General features: G+C 55.4%; 2 protein-coding genes across 5 annotated transcripts; both read left to right on the top strand.

Annotated features, from left to right (window-relative positions):
• Positions 1 to 1,002: 1,002 nt before the first annotated feature.
• On the top strand, positions 1,003 to 3,452 carry FBXL12 (F-box and leucine rich repeat protein 12). Its single transcript, XM_064499177.1, has 3 exons — positions 1,003 to 1,192; positions 1,263 to 1,335; positions 1,585 to 3,452. The coding sequence occupies exons 1-3, from the start codon at positions 1,011 to 1,013 to the stop codon at positions 2,356 to 2,358; spliced, it is 1,029 nt and encodes a 342-aa protein (XP_064355247.1). The 5' UTR covers positions 1,003 to 1,010; the 3' UTR covers positions 2,359 to 3,452.
• A 2,123-nt stretch (positions 3,453 to 5,575) lies between these two features.
• LOC112992095 (hepatic lectin-like) lies at positions 5,576 to 10,166 on the top strand. Of its 4 annotated transcripts, none has more exons than XM_026114976.2 (6): positions 5,586 to 5,746; positions 6,718 to 6,825; positions 7,508 to 7,582; positions 8,173 to 8,324; positions 8,742 to 8,854; positions 9,884 to 10,166. In XM_026114976.2, exons 1-6 carry the CDS (start codon positions 5,704 to 5,706, stop codon positions 10,041 to 10,043), a joined length of 651 nt encoding a protein of 216 aa, XP_025970761.2. In that variant the 5' UTR covers positions 5,586 to 5,703; the 3' UTR covers positions 10,044 to 10,166. The 4 variants fall into 4 exon arrangements, with proteins under 4 accessions (XP_064355330.1, XP_025970763.2, XP_025970761.2 ...); XM_026114977.2 differs by lacking the exon at positions 9,884 to 10,166 and adding an exon at positions 9,187 to 9,384 and having other exon boundaries at positions 5,588 to 5,746; XM_064499260.1 differs by lacking the exon at positions 6,718 to 6,825 and having other exon boundaries at positions 5,576 to 5,746; positions 8,759 to 8,854.
• Positions 10,167 to 12,253: the final 2,087 nt, after the last annotated feature.

A 12,253-nucleotide genomic window follows, 5' to 3' on the forward strand; every position in this document is an offset into this window, starting at 1 on the left:
TCGTGTACCTACAGTTATCGTAAAACAGAGATCAGTCCAGCATGCATGATCCAACACAGGTTAAAGCAAAGGAAACTGCCCTTAGAGTGGTGCAGCCACAGCACTATCAACAGCTTTTCTCCTATCAGCCACCCCATGGAAGAGCAACATCTGAGACCTAATGTGGTTTTTAAGCTACCCGTGAGAGCACAGTCTCGACAGCAGCATTCATAAAGCAACGCTGCAGACTGCGATGCGAGAAATAGCAGCGATGCACATGCTGGAGTTGAGGAAGCCTGAAAACAGACCAGGATTTTCCTCCTGAACCACCCAGTGCCAGGTCACAGCGGGGCGTTCTCAGTCGGGGCCGCCCCCCAGCAGTTCGATCCCGGCCATTGCACGGTACCCTGGTGAGGGCACGGCATCGGCAGAACTGTTCCCCAAGGACCGGGTGCTGCCGGAGCGGGACACCACGTCCCGGGAGCCTCCAGCCCATTCCCCACCACGCCAGCGCCTCCCGCCGCAGCCCGGCCGCTCACCACTTCTTGAGCACGATCTTGTCCCAGCGGGTCCCCGTCTGCGCCGCGATCAGCTTCTTCAGGTCGCGGATGGAGTCCTCGGTGCTGGCGGCGCCGTTAAGGAAAGCGGAACCGGGAAGAGCCTCCCCCGCCCCCGCCCCCGTCCCAGTCCCAGCCCGGGATACTTGCATTTCACCCGCACCTTCTTGCCCAGACGGTCATTACAGACGACTTCGATCATCGTTCCTGAAAGGAGAGAGGCGTTACCGGGAGCGGGGGAGGCGGGGGGGCAGCGGGGAGACAGAGACAGCGGGCAGGGGGGAACCGGGAGGCGACGGACGCCAGTGAGGGGGGACCGGGGAGAGGAAGAGACCCTGGAGGCACCACAGAGGCCCCGGCGCCGCGCCGCCACCCACCGAGCCCGGCCGCGCCGCTCTCCCAGCTCTGCGCAGCTCCGCCGCCAACTGCCCCCACCGGAAGCGGAAGCCGCCCGGACAACAGCCGGCGGCCCGGATGCGGAAGTTGCGGGCGGCGGCGGCGCGGCCCCTCATTGGTGGCGGCCGGCGGAAGCGGCGCGTTGCCGCGGCGGAGATGGCGGAGGCGCCGCCGGGTGCGGGGCTGGCGGCGCTGCCCGACTCGGTGCTCTTGGAGGTCCTGGCGCTGCTGCCGCTGCGGGACCGGCTGCGCGCGGGCAGGTGGGGCCGGGCCGGGGCTGGGGGCAGCGGGCCGCGTCCCGGCGGTGACCGACCTGCTCTCTCCCCGCAGGGTCTGCCGGCGGTGGTGGCGATTGGGGCAGGACCGGGCGCTCTGGAGACACGTGGACCTGAGCCCGCACCGGGTACGGGGCCGGGCCGGGCTACCGGGGGGTCGGGGCTGGGGGGGGTGCCCGGAGCCACCCGTTGAGGCCCGGGCCGGGGGGGGAACCGAGGCTGCCTGGCGGGGGGCCGGGCCGGGGGCCAGGCCGGGCCCGGAGGGGGGACCGGAGCTGCCCGGTGGGGGGCCTGACACCGGGCCGGGTTCCCGGGGGTCGGGGCCCGCCGGCCCGTCCGGGCGTGCGCGAGGGATCAGCCGCTTCCTTCTCGCCCAGCTCAGCTCCCGCACCCTGTGGCACCTGCTGCGGCGGCACCTGCGTGGCAGCCTGCGGACGCTGAAGGTGAAGGGCGCACTCTGCTCTGCCAGGAAGCACGAGGTCCTCTCCCCCGCGCTGCTGGCTGCCCTCGGGAAGCACTGTCCCCACCTGGGCCGGCTGTGCCTGGCCGAGGCTGACCTCCGCCTGCTCCCCTACCGGAGCATGCCCGCTTCCCTGAAGACATTAGAGCTGAGTCACTGCGAAATCCCCTCTGCGTGGTTCCAGGGGACTGCTGCAGATGCCCTGCCACAGCTGCAGCATCTCATTGTGTGTAACGTCCCTGCCTTTTGCGATCAACATCTGCTAAACGTCTCCTCCCAGGCTCCTCTGAAGACACTGACGCTGTCCGGGACCTACCGGGTAACAGATGCAGGAATTCAGAGAGCGGCTGTGTACTTGGGGGGGTTGGAGCGCCTAGTGCTGCGCCACTGTGTTATTACTGACTCCGCTGTTCATTTCATTGGGCACCATCTGAAAAGTCTCCGACTTCTGGAGATCAGCAATGCTTATTCCTTGACAAATGCAGGTTTGGCTTGCCTAGCAACCCTGAAGCGCCTAGAAACACTGTGCCTTGATCTATGTGATAAGTTCTCCCCTGATGCCGTTGTGGCTTTGTGCCAAGCACTCCCCCAGCTGAGGAATCTCAATTTAGATGGGGCTCATTTTGAAGACGAGGCAATATGTAAAATTCAGGCAAGTTTGCCTAACTGCAGCTTTTCACATACTCCTTGATACAGATTCTGAAGCAAGATGTTACCAGTCTAAGGTGGCAGGACACTCACCCTTCATCACCGAGCCTCATGTGCTCCTTTCTGGGCAAGGCTTTTATTTTTTCTGGTAGCAGTTGTATGTATCTTTGGCAACAGAATTTCCATTGGGGCCAAAATAGTTATGCGAAAAGAGCCAATTTTCACATTACACAAATATGTAATGTAAAATGGCTTGGTGGGAACTTGCTTCTGGTGGGATCCCTCCATAGATCAGGCAAATCTGAAAGTCAGTGAACACACAGCTGCTGACATTTGGGAACCCTAGGGATGAACTAAGGGCTGACCAAGATTACAGAGAGTGAGCGAGCATGTGTGCATGTCCGTATTACAAGTTTAACCTATTTCTCTGCCCCTGTTTGACCCCCTATGCTAAACATCAGGCAGCCGTTCAACCAGCACTCTCACAGACACTAAGTGAGATGCCATCCTGCCACAGGAGGAGGTTGGGCTGTCCCAAACCTAGAACTCCAGTTAATATCTAACTCTGATTACTCAACCACCCTGTGTGTATGTTCCCAACTTTGCCTACAAAGAAACACTTAAAAGGCTGCGCTTCAGACACATGTTGCCAAAGCTGGTTTGTTCTTGGAAGAGTTCAGGTGACCTTCTGCCCAGATACTGAGTGTTTTCTTAGTCTGGGCTGTCTTCTTGCTTTTATCTTCCTGCCAAGTTTAGTTCTGAAAGTTATTTTTCAAAATGCAGAAAAGTTTGGTCACAGATCTTCCTCTAACTGTTTGTTCCTAAAAGCATCACGTTCTATTTGTGTAGAGAAAGGGCACCCGTTTGTGCTCCTGGGCATTAGAGGGGGCTGCCGTTACCTCTCCTTGTTTTGCTGGGCTGTGCTACCACGAGCAGCCACCTTTGCCTTATTCACTTTTATCGTTCACATACTCCTCTTACTCAAGACATTGTAACACCAGTACGTGACCAAAAAAAACTTACTGGACATTGCAACTGAAGTTCTGTGACGTTGCTGTTCTGGACTGTTGAGTTACCCAAGGATGTTGTTTTTCATCAAATACTGTATTTATTAAATAAAAATGTTTTTGACTGTTAGCCTTCCTTGTGCTGCAAGACTTTGACTGAACTGTCATAAGTGTCTTTGTTAAAATATGCAAGTCAGGCAGCCTTTGACACTGCACAGTCAGTGCGTGCGGGTGTTAACAGCTGAAGACCTGCTGACCTGGGATAAAAGTACGAGTGGGGAGTTGCACGCAATTAGCACACTAATCAATGCAGTGATACAGACCCGCTGGAAAGCTTGGCACAGGACTGCAAGACTCCCTCAGGGAGACCCATGGATTTTGTCTTCCAGTTTAGTCGACCCTTCTGTCTTAGCAAAGCTTTTCCCCCCTTACTGAAGGTGCACACGTGGAATTACAGAGAGCTAAAACAAATACACAAGTCCTGAATCCTCTAACATCCTGGTCCCCTACCAAGAGATTTCTTCGTGCTGTTTGCTTCCTCCCTAATCCAGATTGACAGGAAGGTGAACTGACAATTCCTGCAGCACCGTAGCTGCTCAGCTTTTTTTCCTCAGGAGCTGGTAGAGACTGCATAGAGCATTCTCCTAGAAAATGCAGCAGCAGGTTGCTGCCTCGCCAAGTCTCCTGTTCTCTCCTAGGCTCTGTTTCTAGATATTGCTGTTTTCACCCAGCCTCACCCCCCATCTTCCATTCAACTGCAGGTTATGCAATAAGCTCTTCAGTTTCAGACAGACCTGGATGGCAGTGACCCTCTGTGATGAAACACCATGCATCTTGCTAACAGCTGGTCTTTGTGCCCTGGCCTCATTCTGGCTTGCTGCTCCTATGTACAAACAATCTCAGTGTAGCTCTGGGGCAAATAAACAATGGTAAATGCCCCAGCTCTGCTTTGGAAAGCATCCCAAGGCTGCTGGCTTAATAACTACTGCTACATGTTTACCACAGGTACAGAGGTTTATGCTGGAGTAATTATCGTTATTAAAACTTCAGCATTATCTGTCCCAGCACTCTCTGGACTCAGAGAGTGAAGGCAAATCAGCAGAAGTAAAAATTAAAAACACAGCAAAATCACTCAGTCAATCAAAATGCAGTTTGATGCGGCAAGAATCTAAATGTTCTCTTCCAATGTTTGCAGTGGGATGTTTGCAAGCCCGATAGCACAGTGTACCGAAAAATGTAATTTAATATCTGTTGATCCCAGCTTGCCAGTTTTCCATTGTCTCTGCAGAGCTTGTAATTACTAAGCATGGAATAGCAGGAAATAGCAATTACAAATTCTATATGCCATAAAGTGGGCTTTTCATTGCACTAAGTTTTGGAATCTGGGTACTGCCAATTACGAACTTTAATACTGGATAACCTTGGGCAGATGATAGGAATAAAGGACTGAAAGGGTCCTCAAAACATCAGTTCTATTTCTGTCCCTACTTTCACACATTTACTGAAGTATTTTATTTTGGCAAGCTTTTGTAGGACTGTTCTAGAGCCTTATTGCTTCCAATTTCCAAGCTAAGCAGTTTCCTGGACTGTTTATCTCCATTCCATCTTTTGCCAGCATTATCCTTTAACATAAATGGTTCTTCTCCCAGCCCTGGCTTACTGCTGTCTGTGAACACATTATGAAATCAAAGCAGAGTTGTTGTGTGGGTTTTTGTTGTTGTAGTTTTTTTAAAATACAGAACAAAATACTTAGAAAAAACTGGCTAAAACCCATGTGTCTTGCAGCAAAACTAGTGTATAAAGTAGGTCTCAAAGTCATATTGGAGTTGAGAGGAGCAAAAATTCACAACTGCCAAAGTGAAAAAGCTAAGTTTCCATAATACAGAAAACTTTGGGAGGCTTGCAGAACTTGCGGTTTATCAATTAGTGCAGGGAGCTCCACTTAATTAGAAAGTGGATACTGCACATCCATCATGTATCCATCATCATTCCAAACAGAAGAACACTTCCTATTTTCCAAAGTAGTATTTTTACTCTTTTATACTTGACGGAACAGGTTCAGAAACCAGGAATTTGCACTTTGTACTCTGAAGAGACCAAAGCATTACAAACAAAAAGGACACTCGGTTTGGCCAGACAAGAACTTTCAGCCAGGTGAATTACTGGAAGTTGACACAATCCAAGACAGTGATTTGAGAAGACCAGCCAATGGGACACAGTCTAAAAACTGCTGGTTAAATTTTAAACTTTTGGATTGAGCACCTTCAGAGATACTGCAGATTTTCTCTTCTAGATACTCTAGTGAACAAGGTTCCACTTACTTGGTCTGCATCCCAAGGCTAAACAAAACCACCTCTATCTCTCCCAGCCAGTTTACCAGGATGGATGAGGAGCATCTTCATGATGAACTGCATGTTTTTAAAGGTAAATTTCTGCCAGGCTCTCCCTTCGAGCCACTACCTCCAGGAGAGAGGCAGGAGCAATGAGGGCAGCAAAGCTGGATCCTGTAGCACAGTCTTTCTTTCCTGATCTGCCCCCATGCTTAACTTCTGGATGAGAGGAAGGTCTCACTACTCCTGTCTAACTGGGTCCTTGTCTGCTTAGGCAGCTTGGCTAATTAACTCTAATGGGGTTGATTGGTTGAGGTGAGGAACCCCCACCCAGTAAGAGCTGTAGTGCAGGATTGTCCCTGGGATAAAGACTTAGACAGAATATGGGTGAAGGGGGCTTTGCTGCAGGTGTGGGGTGTTGCTGATGTGAAGGTCTGCAGCTGCTGTGAAGCTGTTGGTGATTTGGGTGCCCAACAAGCAATAGCTGAGAGCATGAGTGTTCAGCCCAGAAGTGACCTGGACCAGAGTAAAACTGGACTCCTCCTGGAGGCTTCCCAAGTTGAGCTCCCTAAATTGAGTGACCCAGCACGCTTGCAAATCTTCTAAGGGTGAGCCCAAGGTTTAACCCCCCTGAGGGGAGAAAAGAGCACCTGACATCAGCTAGGGATAGGGAGGAGTCCTCCCTTTTGAAAACGGTTAATAGATAGCCAGTTGGGTTTAGAAATATGTTATGTTTTGAAACATGTGGTGTAAGGTTATAATTTCTTTGGAGGAAGCTTTGGCTTTTTGTTTTGTTTGTGTGGCAATTGGCAGATCATCTGCCCTGCCCTTTATCAAGGCCATGTCACTGCTAATACAGTGCAAGTCTATTATGGCTGTTAGTCTGCTATGCTATAGATGGTTTTGAGCATTACAATCAAATTCTTGGTTTCTATAGCAAACAGTAAGCCATTGCAGGTTATTTATTAACCCTCCTATAAATGGAATCAGAGAAGCTATGAAACTCAAACTAATCCAGTTATCAGAGGGAATATTTTCACATCTGTTTCTGTGTTTGTTTTAAAGACAGAAACTTTTTCCAGCAGAAGCTGAGATCCTTTTTCACAGTATACTTGCTGCTGGCACTCTCTTTCTTGCTGAGCATCACCCTGTTTGCTGTGTCACTCTCCAGAGGTACTGTGACATCTTTGAAGAGGTGTATATCTCATGCTAATTATTTAGACAGGTAGGATCAAGAGATATATGAGGTCTACGTGCACACTCGTGCACTATAGATCCCTGTAGACCCTTGTAACTCATATTGCAACAGCCCAAACCAGGAGTTGCTGTGCACGGACTCTGTATGGGCCCATGATGGGACAGAGCTTCCCTTGAAGGATGGGAGACAGCCTTGTGCACACACATGGTGCTATCACCACCTGACAGGGGCTTACAGGCTTTGCTGAGACCTGAGCAAGAAGGTGCACAGCATGGACAGCTGCCAGGCTGAGGGCTCAGACGTGGTCATTCGAGCACAGCCCCACAAGGGTATTTGTAGATCTGCAGCAAGGCAGAGCATGCCTTAGCTCACATAGGAGAGGGTTGTGTAAGGAGAGGGACACCCAGACTGTCCCATGTAGGGACCACTGAAGTCCACGCTGCAGTCTCCAGCTGCACCAGACTGCAAGCCAGTGCGCTGTGTCCAGAGATTCCTTTGCCCTGCAGCCTGCTGGAAAGGGGCATCCCCAGCAGGTTAAACAGGCCGGAACAGAACATGTCTCTAGTCTTGATGGGTGATGTGCTTGCAGGTAGTCAGTGCATGGGTAATGCAAACAATGCAACCCATAACCCAGCATCTCTCTCTTTCTCCTAACAGTTTCAGCCCTTTCTTCTAAACTCCATGAGGTGCACCTGCAACGGAAACAGAACTATTCTGGCACAGATTTCCTGTGTAAGTCCTGAGTGCTACCTAAGACCACAAAGGGCCCCTGCTTAAAATCTGCTTCTCCCCAGCTTTTTCCCCCTCTGCAGTCCCCCTAAATAGTCCATGTAGTGTTCCTGCTGCATTTCCTTTGCTAATGCTGTGCATGGTGTTTGCCCCTTCTGGATTCACTGGTGCCAAGCAGCAGCTGTGCTGTCTTGCAGACATCCTCTGGCTCCCTTGCTGAGGGGTCTTCTAGCAGTTGCTAAGAGGGCTGTATGATTATCTCTTCTGATTTGCGTGGCCTCACAGACCAGCACAAGGGATTCTGGCTTCAGCTGTGTTTGCTTGCTTTGGAGTCCATTTTCCATAAATCTTATACTATTATATTTTAGAAAAAAGCAAATCTTCCTGCAGTAGGAGCCTTTTTTTGGTGCCAGTTGCCACATTCATGGGAATCCAATATACGTCAAGCTTCAGGGTCTTGTGTGTCTATACCAGTCAGCGTTCGGCACTGCAACACAGCTAGGAAAACCCTCATGCTGGGGTGAGTCTGGTGAGGATCAAAACAACTGCCTGCAGCAGGCTCTCTGATTTCCCTCACTCCTTCCTTTTGCCAGTGTTTCCCTGTGGACCTGGATCGAGGGAGTGGGAATACTTTGACAGAAAATGTTACTACTTCTCCCTGCGTAGAACGAGCTGGCACAAGGCAAAGGCTCACTGTGAAGAGATGCATTCACAGCTGGCTGTCATTGATAGCTACGCCAAGCAGGTAAAGATCCCAGCACTAGCCAAGAAGGTCCAGGCTCACCCAAGTCCTGCCTGCAGCCCTGGCCTCCTGCAGAACCCCCCGGTACCATTCTTGTTCAGTGCTCTCACCCTGCACACACTGGCCTCAGCCTCTCGCCAGGCAGCCCACAGCAGGTGCCTGCTGTTATCCTCTGCACCAGCCAGCAGAGAGCAGGCACAACTCGCTCTGCCTGCCTGCTGCATGCCCGGCTTGGGCGTCCGGGGTTTCTCTCATGTGCGGGATGCTTAGACACAGCAAAGATCCTGCCCCGCCGGTACCTGTCCCGCTCCTCCGCATCGCAAACGAATAGCCAAATGCAGAGCTCCCACTGCCCTGAGCCTGTTCACCTAAGGAGCTGTTTCCTGGTGCTTTCCCTCCTGATCCATCTCCCTGCTGCAGAATTTTGTCATGTTCAGGACAAGGAACGAACGCTTCTGGATTGGGCTCACAGATGAGAACTCAGAAGGGGAATGGGAATGGATCGATGGGACTGACTACAAAGCCACATTCACGTGAGTGCCAGCCTGACCCAGTCTGCCATGCCCACGCCCTAGAACAGCAGGCACCTTCCCCATCCGGGCGTACACCTCCTTATCAGCTCAAAGGCACTTGCAGCCTCGGTTTCCCTGCTTTGCTCTGTACCCACCAAGGGGAAGCCTTGGGATGCAGTGTGGGACAGGCACTTACACCAGGTCTAATGTGGTATCAGAGACATGAACCGGCATCTAAAGCCATCTAAAATTGGATTATTTTAGCTAGTGCCTGCCCCCCTTCCAGCAGCAGGGAAAGCAGCACCATTCAGGCCAAGCTCAGGGATGCTCCCCGTGGTTCCCTCTCTCCCCAGATTCTGGAAGGAAGGAGAGCCCAACAACAGTGGCAGCAACGAGGACTGTGCCCACCTCTGGAACCTGGGGCAGTGGAATGATGTCTACTGCACCTACGAGTGCTTCTACATTTGTGAAAAGCCTGTGCCCACCTGAAGGGTGTTGAGCAAAGCCAGCGTGCTGCACCCAACCCGAGTTGCGCATGAAGGCAACATCCTGTGCTCCGACACCATGGATGTTGCCTTCTGTTCTTAATTTATGCTATCCAAGTGTCCATTTTCTGCTGGTTCCTCTCAGCCAGTGAGAACCGTGCTGTCATGAGGAAGGACAGAGATGGACTTCAGTGGTCCTAAGCAACATCCGAGGAGTCCAGGTTCTCCATAGGGAGCTCAGCTTAATAAAGGACAATTATTGCTCTGGAGCACTGGTTAAAATGGCCTCTCTGTTTCTAGGTGTGCTTGTGTGTGCGAGGTGGGTGGGGGTGAGCTTGGAGTTGGGGCTGCTCTTACCCAAAGATCCTGCCCCCTCCTGGCTCAGGTCCCTGCTGCCAAGCAAAGCATCCCAGCCAGGCAGCCGTGGGACACCAAGGGTTTGTCAGTAAACGCTGTCTCTGGGGAGGCGGTGACAGCAACAGCTGGACAGGAAATGAGATTTGGTTTTCCTGCAGAGAAAAAAAAAATCATTTTCATAGCTTTGCCTTTTTTTATTTTCTTCCAGTTTGGATTTCACATTACAAAATTGCCCAGCACTTGTTTGTCACCAGACAAAACTTGATCATTGTTCAACTCCCTGTGACTTCACTGGTGACTGGCAAAGGTACCGCAAACGCTGGGGAAGGACTGTTCACACCTCTCACCTCTGCACTAATAGCAGTTAATGACACCCGATTCTTGAACTGTGTTTCCATCCATTTCGAAAGTTTTTGGTTTTTTTCCTATTGTATCACAGCATTCCTAGCATCCAAACAAGGGTTATTATATCTGCAATAAAAGCAAATATATTCACCTCGTGAGATGAGACACGCTTATGCTGAACCTCGGTACTGAAATCCCTCAGTGGTCGCTCTTCAGAGGTGTTGAGCTCATCTTTGATGTACAGAGGTGCCCGAGTCTGGTGCCCGAGTCAGACACCCATGTCCCTGGCACCTGGATCCTGGGCTGGACTCCCCTTTCCCCGACACAGATGTGAGTGAGCCCATCACAGTCCCCCACTGAGCGTCCCACCACTGCGCCCACCGCTGCCCGTCTCTGCTTGCACAAGGGTGCCTGGAGTGTCCCGGCCCAGACAAGCTGCTGCACAAAGCGCTGCCAAACAGCTTTCAGGCACAAGCTCTTCTGTGGCTCTGCTTGAACCATGCTGGGAGCTGGAGAGCTCTGACGGGCCCCTGGTCTAAAGACAGAGTGTGTGTGTGTGTGTGTGTGTGTGTGTGTGTGTGTGTGTGTGTGTGTGTGTGTGTGTGTGTGTGTGTGTGTGCGTGCACACTGCAAGGTGTGTGAGGTGTGTGCATGGGTGTCTGCACTTCAGGGATTGGATGCCAGCCAGTTTCAGACACCAGCTACCAGCGTGCCCGGCTGCGCCCCTGCCGTGGGCAGCTTGGGGCAGCTCCTGCCTTTCCCCCCGTTTCACTCGGAGCAGACTGACTTGCCTGGCCGGGCCGCGCCGGGGTCCGGCGGGGCAGAAGCACCAGCCCACCCCGGCCCCGCACCTGTAAATGCCGCGTGCACCCGCTGGCCGCGCATCCCCCAGGGCACCCACGCCTTCACCCTCGGGGGCCGCCTAAACGGGGTGTCCCCGCAACGTGAGCCTCAGCCTTCGGCCCGCACAGTGCCCGCGGGGGCAGGCGCGGTCCCGGAGTCCCGCCCCGGCCCGGGGCCCCGGGTCGCCCGAAGCTCTGGACTTGCCGCCGGTCCAGGCGCGGGTGCCCCCGGGCCCGTCCCGGGGAGCGGCGTCGGAAGCGGGGCAGCGGGGCGCCCCGTCCGGCCCGGCTCGGTTGGGCTTGCAGCGGCGAGCCCGGCGGGCCAGACCCGGGCGCCCCGTTCCTCCCCTCTCCCCGGACGATGCCGCGAGCGGATTCGTTTGCGAAACCCGAGGAAAGACAAAGGCATCGAACTGGGCCGAGCCCGGGCCCGGGGCCGCGGGGCTCCGGCCACCCGCCGACGGGGCCGGCCGCGCCGTGCCGGGGCCGCCGCAGCCGCTGCGGGACGGGCCCCCGGGGTCGAGCGGGGCCACCGCCGCCCCGACGCCGGGAGGACGCGCTGCCGCCCGCCCTGTCGGCGACACGGCAAGCCTTCGGCTGCCGTGGCGGAGCCCGGGAGCCCCGCGGTGCGCCCTGAACCGGCGGCGGGTTAACGGCACTGGCGACGCGGAGCCCCCCGGCCGCCCCTCGTCCTCGCCGCCGAGCCTCCCGCGTTCCCCCGCCGGAGACAGCCCTGCCGCTGCCGGGGCGCCGTCGGTATCGCCTCTCCAGGGGCTCTTCGCGCACCGGGCTCCGCCGGCGCCAGCGCGGGGGCGGGGGGGGGACCAGGCCCGCGGGGGTCCCGCCTTGATGGGGCCCCCGACGCGCTCCCGGCTCAGGCGCGCTCCCGGGGGAGGCGGGGGGCGGCGGCGCTCACGGGCGCGGGCGCGGGCGCGGGCGGGGGCTGCGCGCTCTGCCCCGCACACAGTCGCGCCCCGCTCCGCTCCCCGCCGCGCCGCCGCCGCCGCCGCTGCCGCCGCTGCCGGCGCGGGGCAGCCGCGCCCCCGGTAGGTGCCGCGCGCGGACGGGGCGGGCGGGGACGCGGCGCCGGTGCCCGGCCGGCGGGGCTGCCTCGCGCGGGGACGGGGCGCTCAGCCTGCGTGCGCCCCGTCCGTCCGCGCCCAGCCTGCCCCGAGCCGGCAGCGGCGCGGCGGCAGCGCGGCACCGGGGGGCCCCGTCGGGCCGCCGTGTCCCGACGGGACGGGGGCAGCGCGGCCGGGGCCGCGGCCGCGGCCGCGGGCGACGGGGCGACTCGCGGCGCCGTCGTCGCTGCTCCGCGTGGACGCGGAGCCCGGGGCGGGTGCCGAGGGTGCCGGGGACGAGGTCGGTATTTACCCCAACGGGAGCGGGCG

Source organism: Dromaius novaehollandiae, chromosome 33 (genome assembly GCF_036370855.1).
Source record: "Dromaius novaehollandiae isolate bDroNov1 chromosome 33, bDroNov1.hap1, whole genome shotgun sequence".
In the NCBI taxonomy this organism is placed as follows: domain Eukaryota; kingdom Metazoa; phylum Chordata; class Aves; order Casuariiformes; family Dromaiidae; genus Dromaius; species Dromaius novaehollandiae.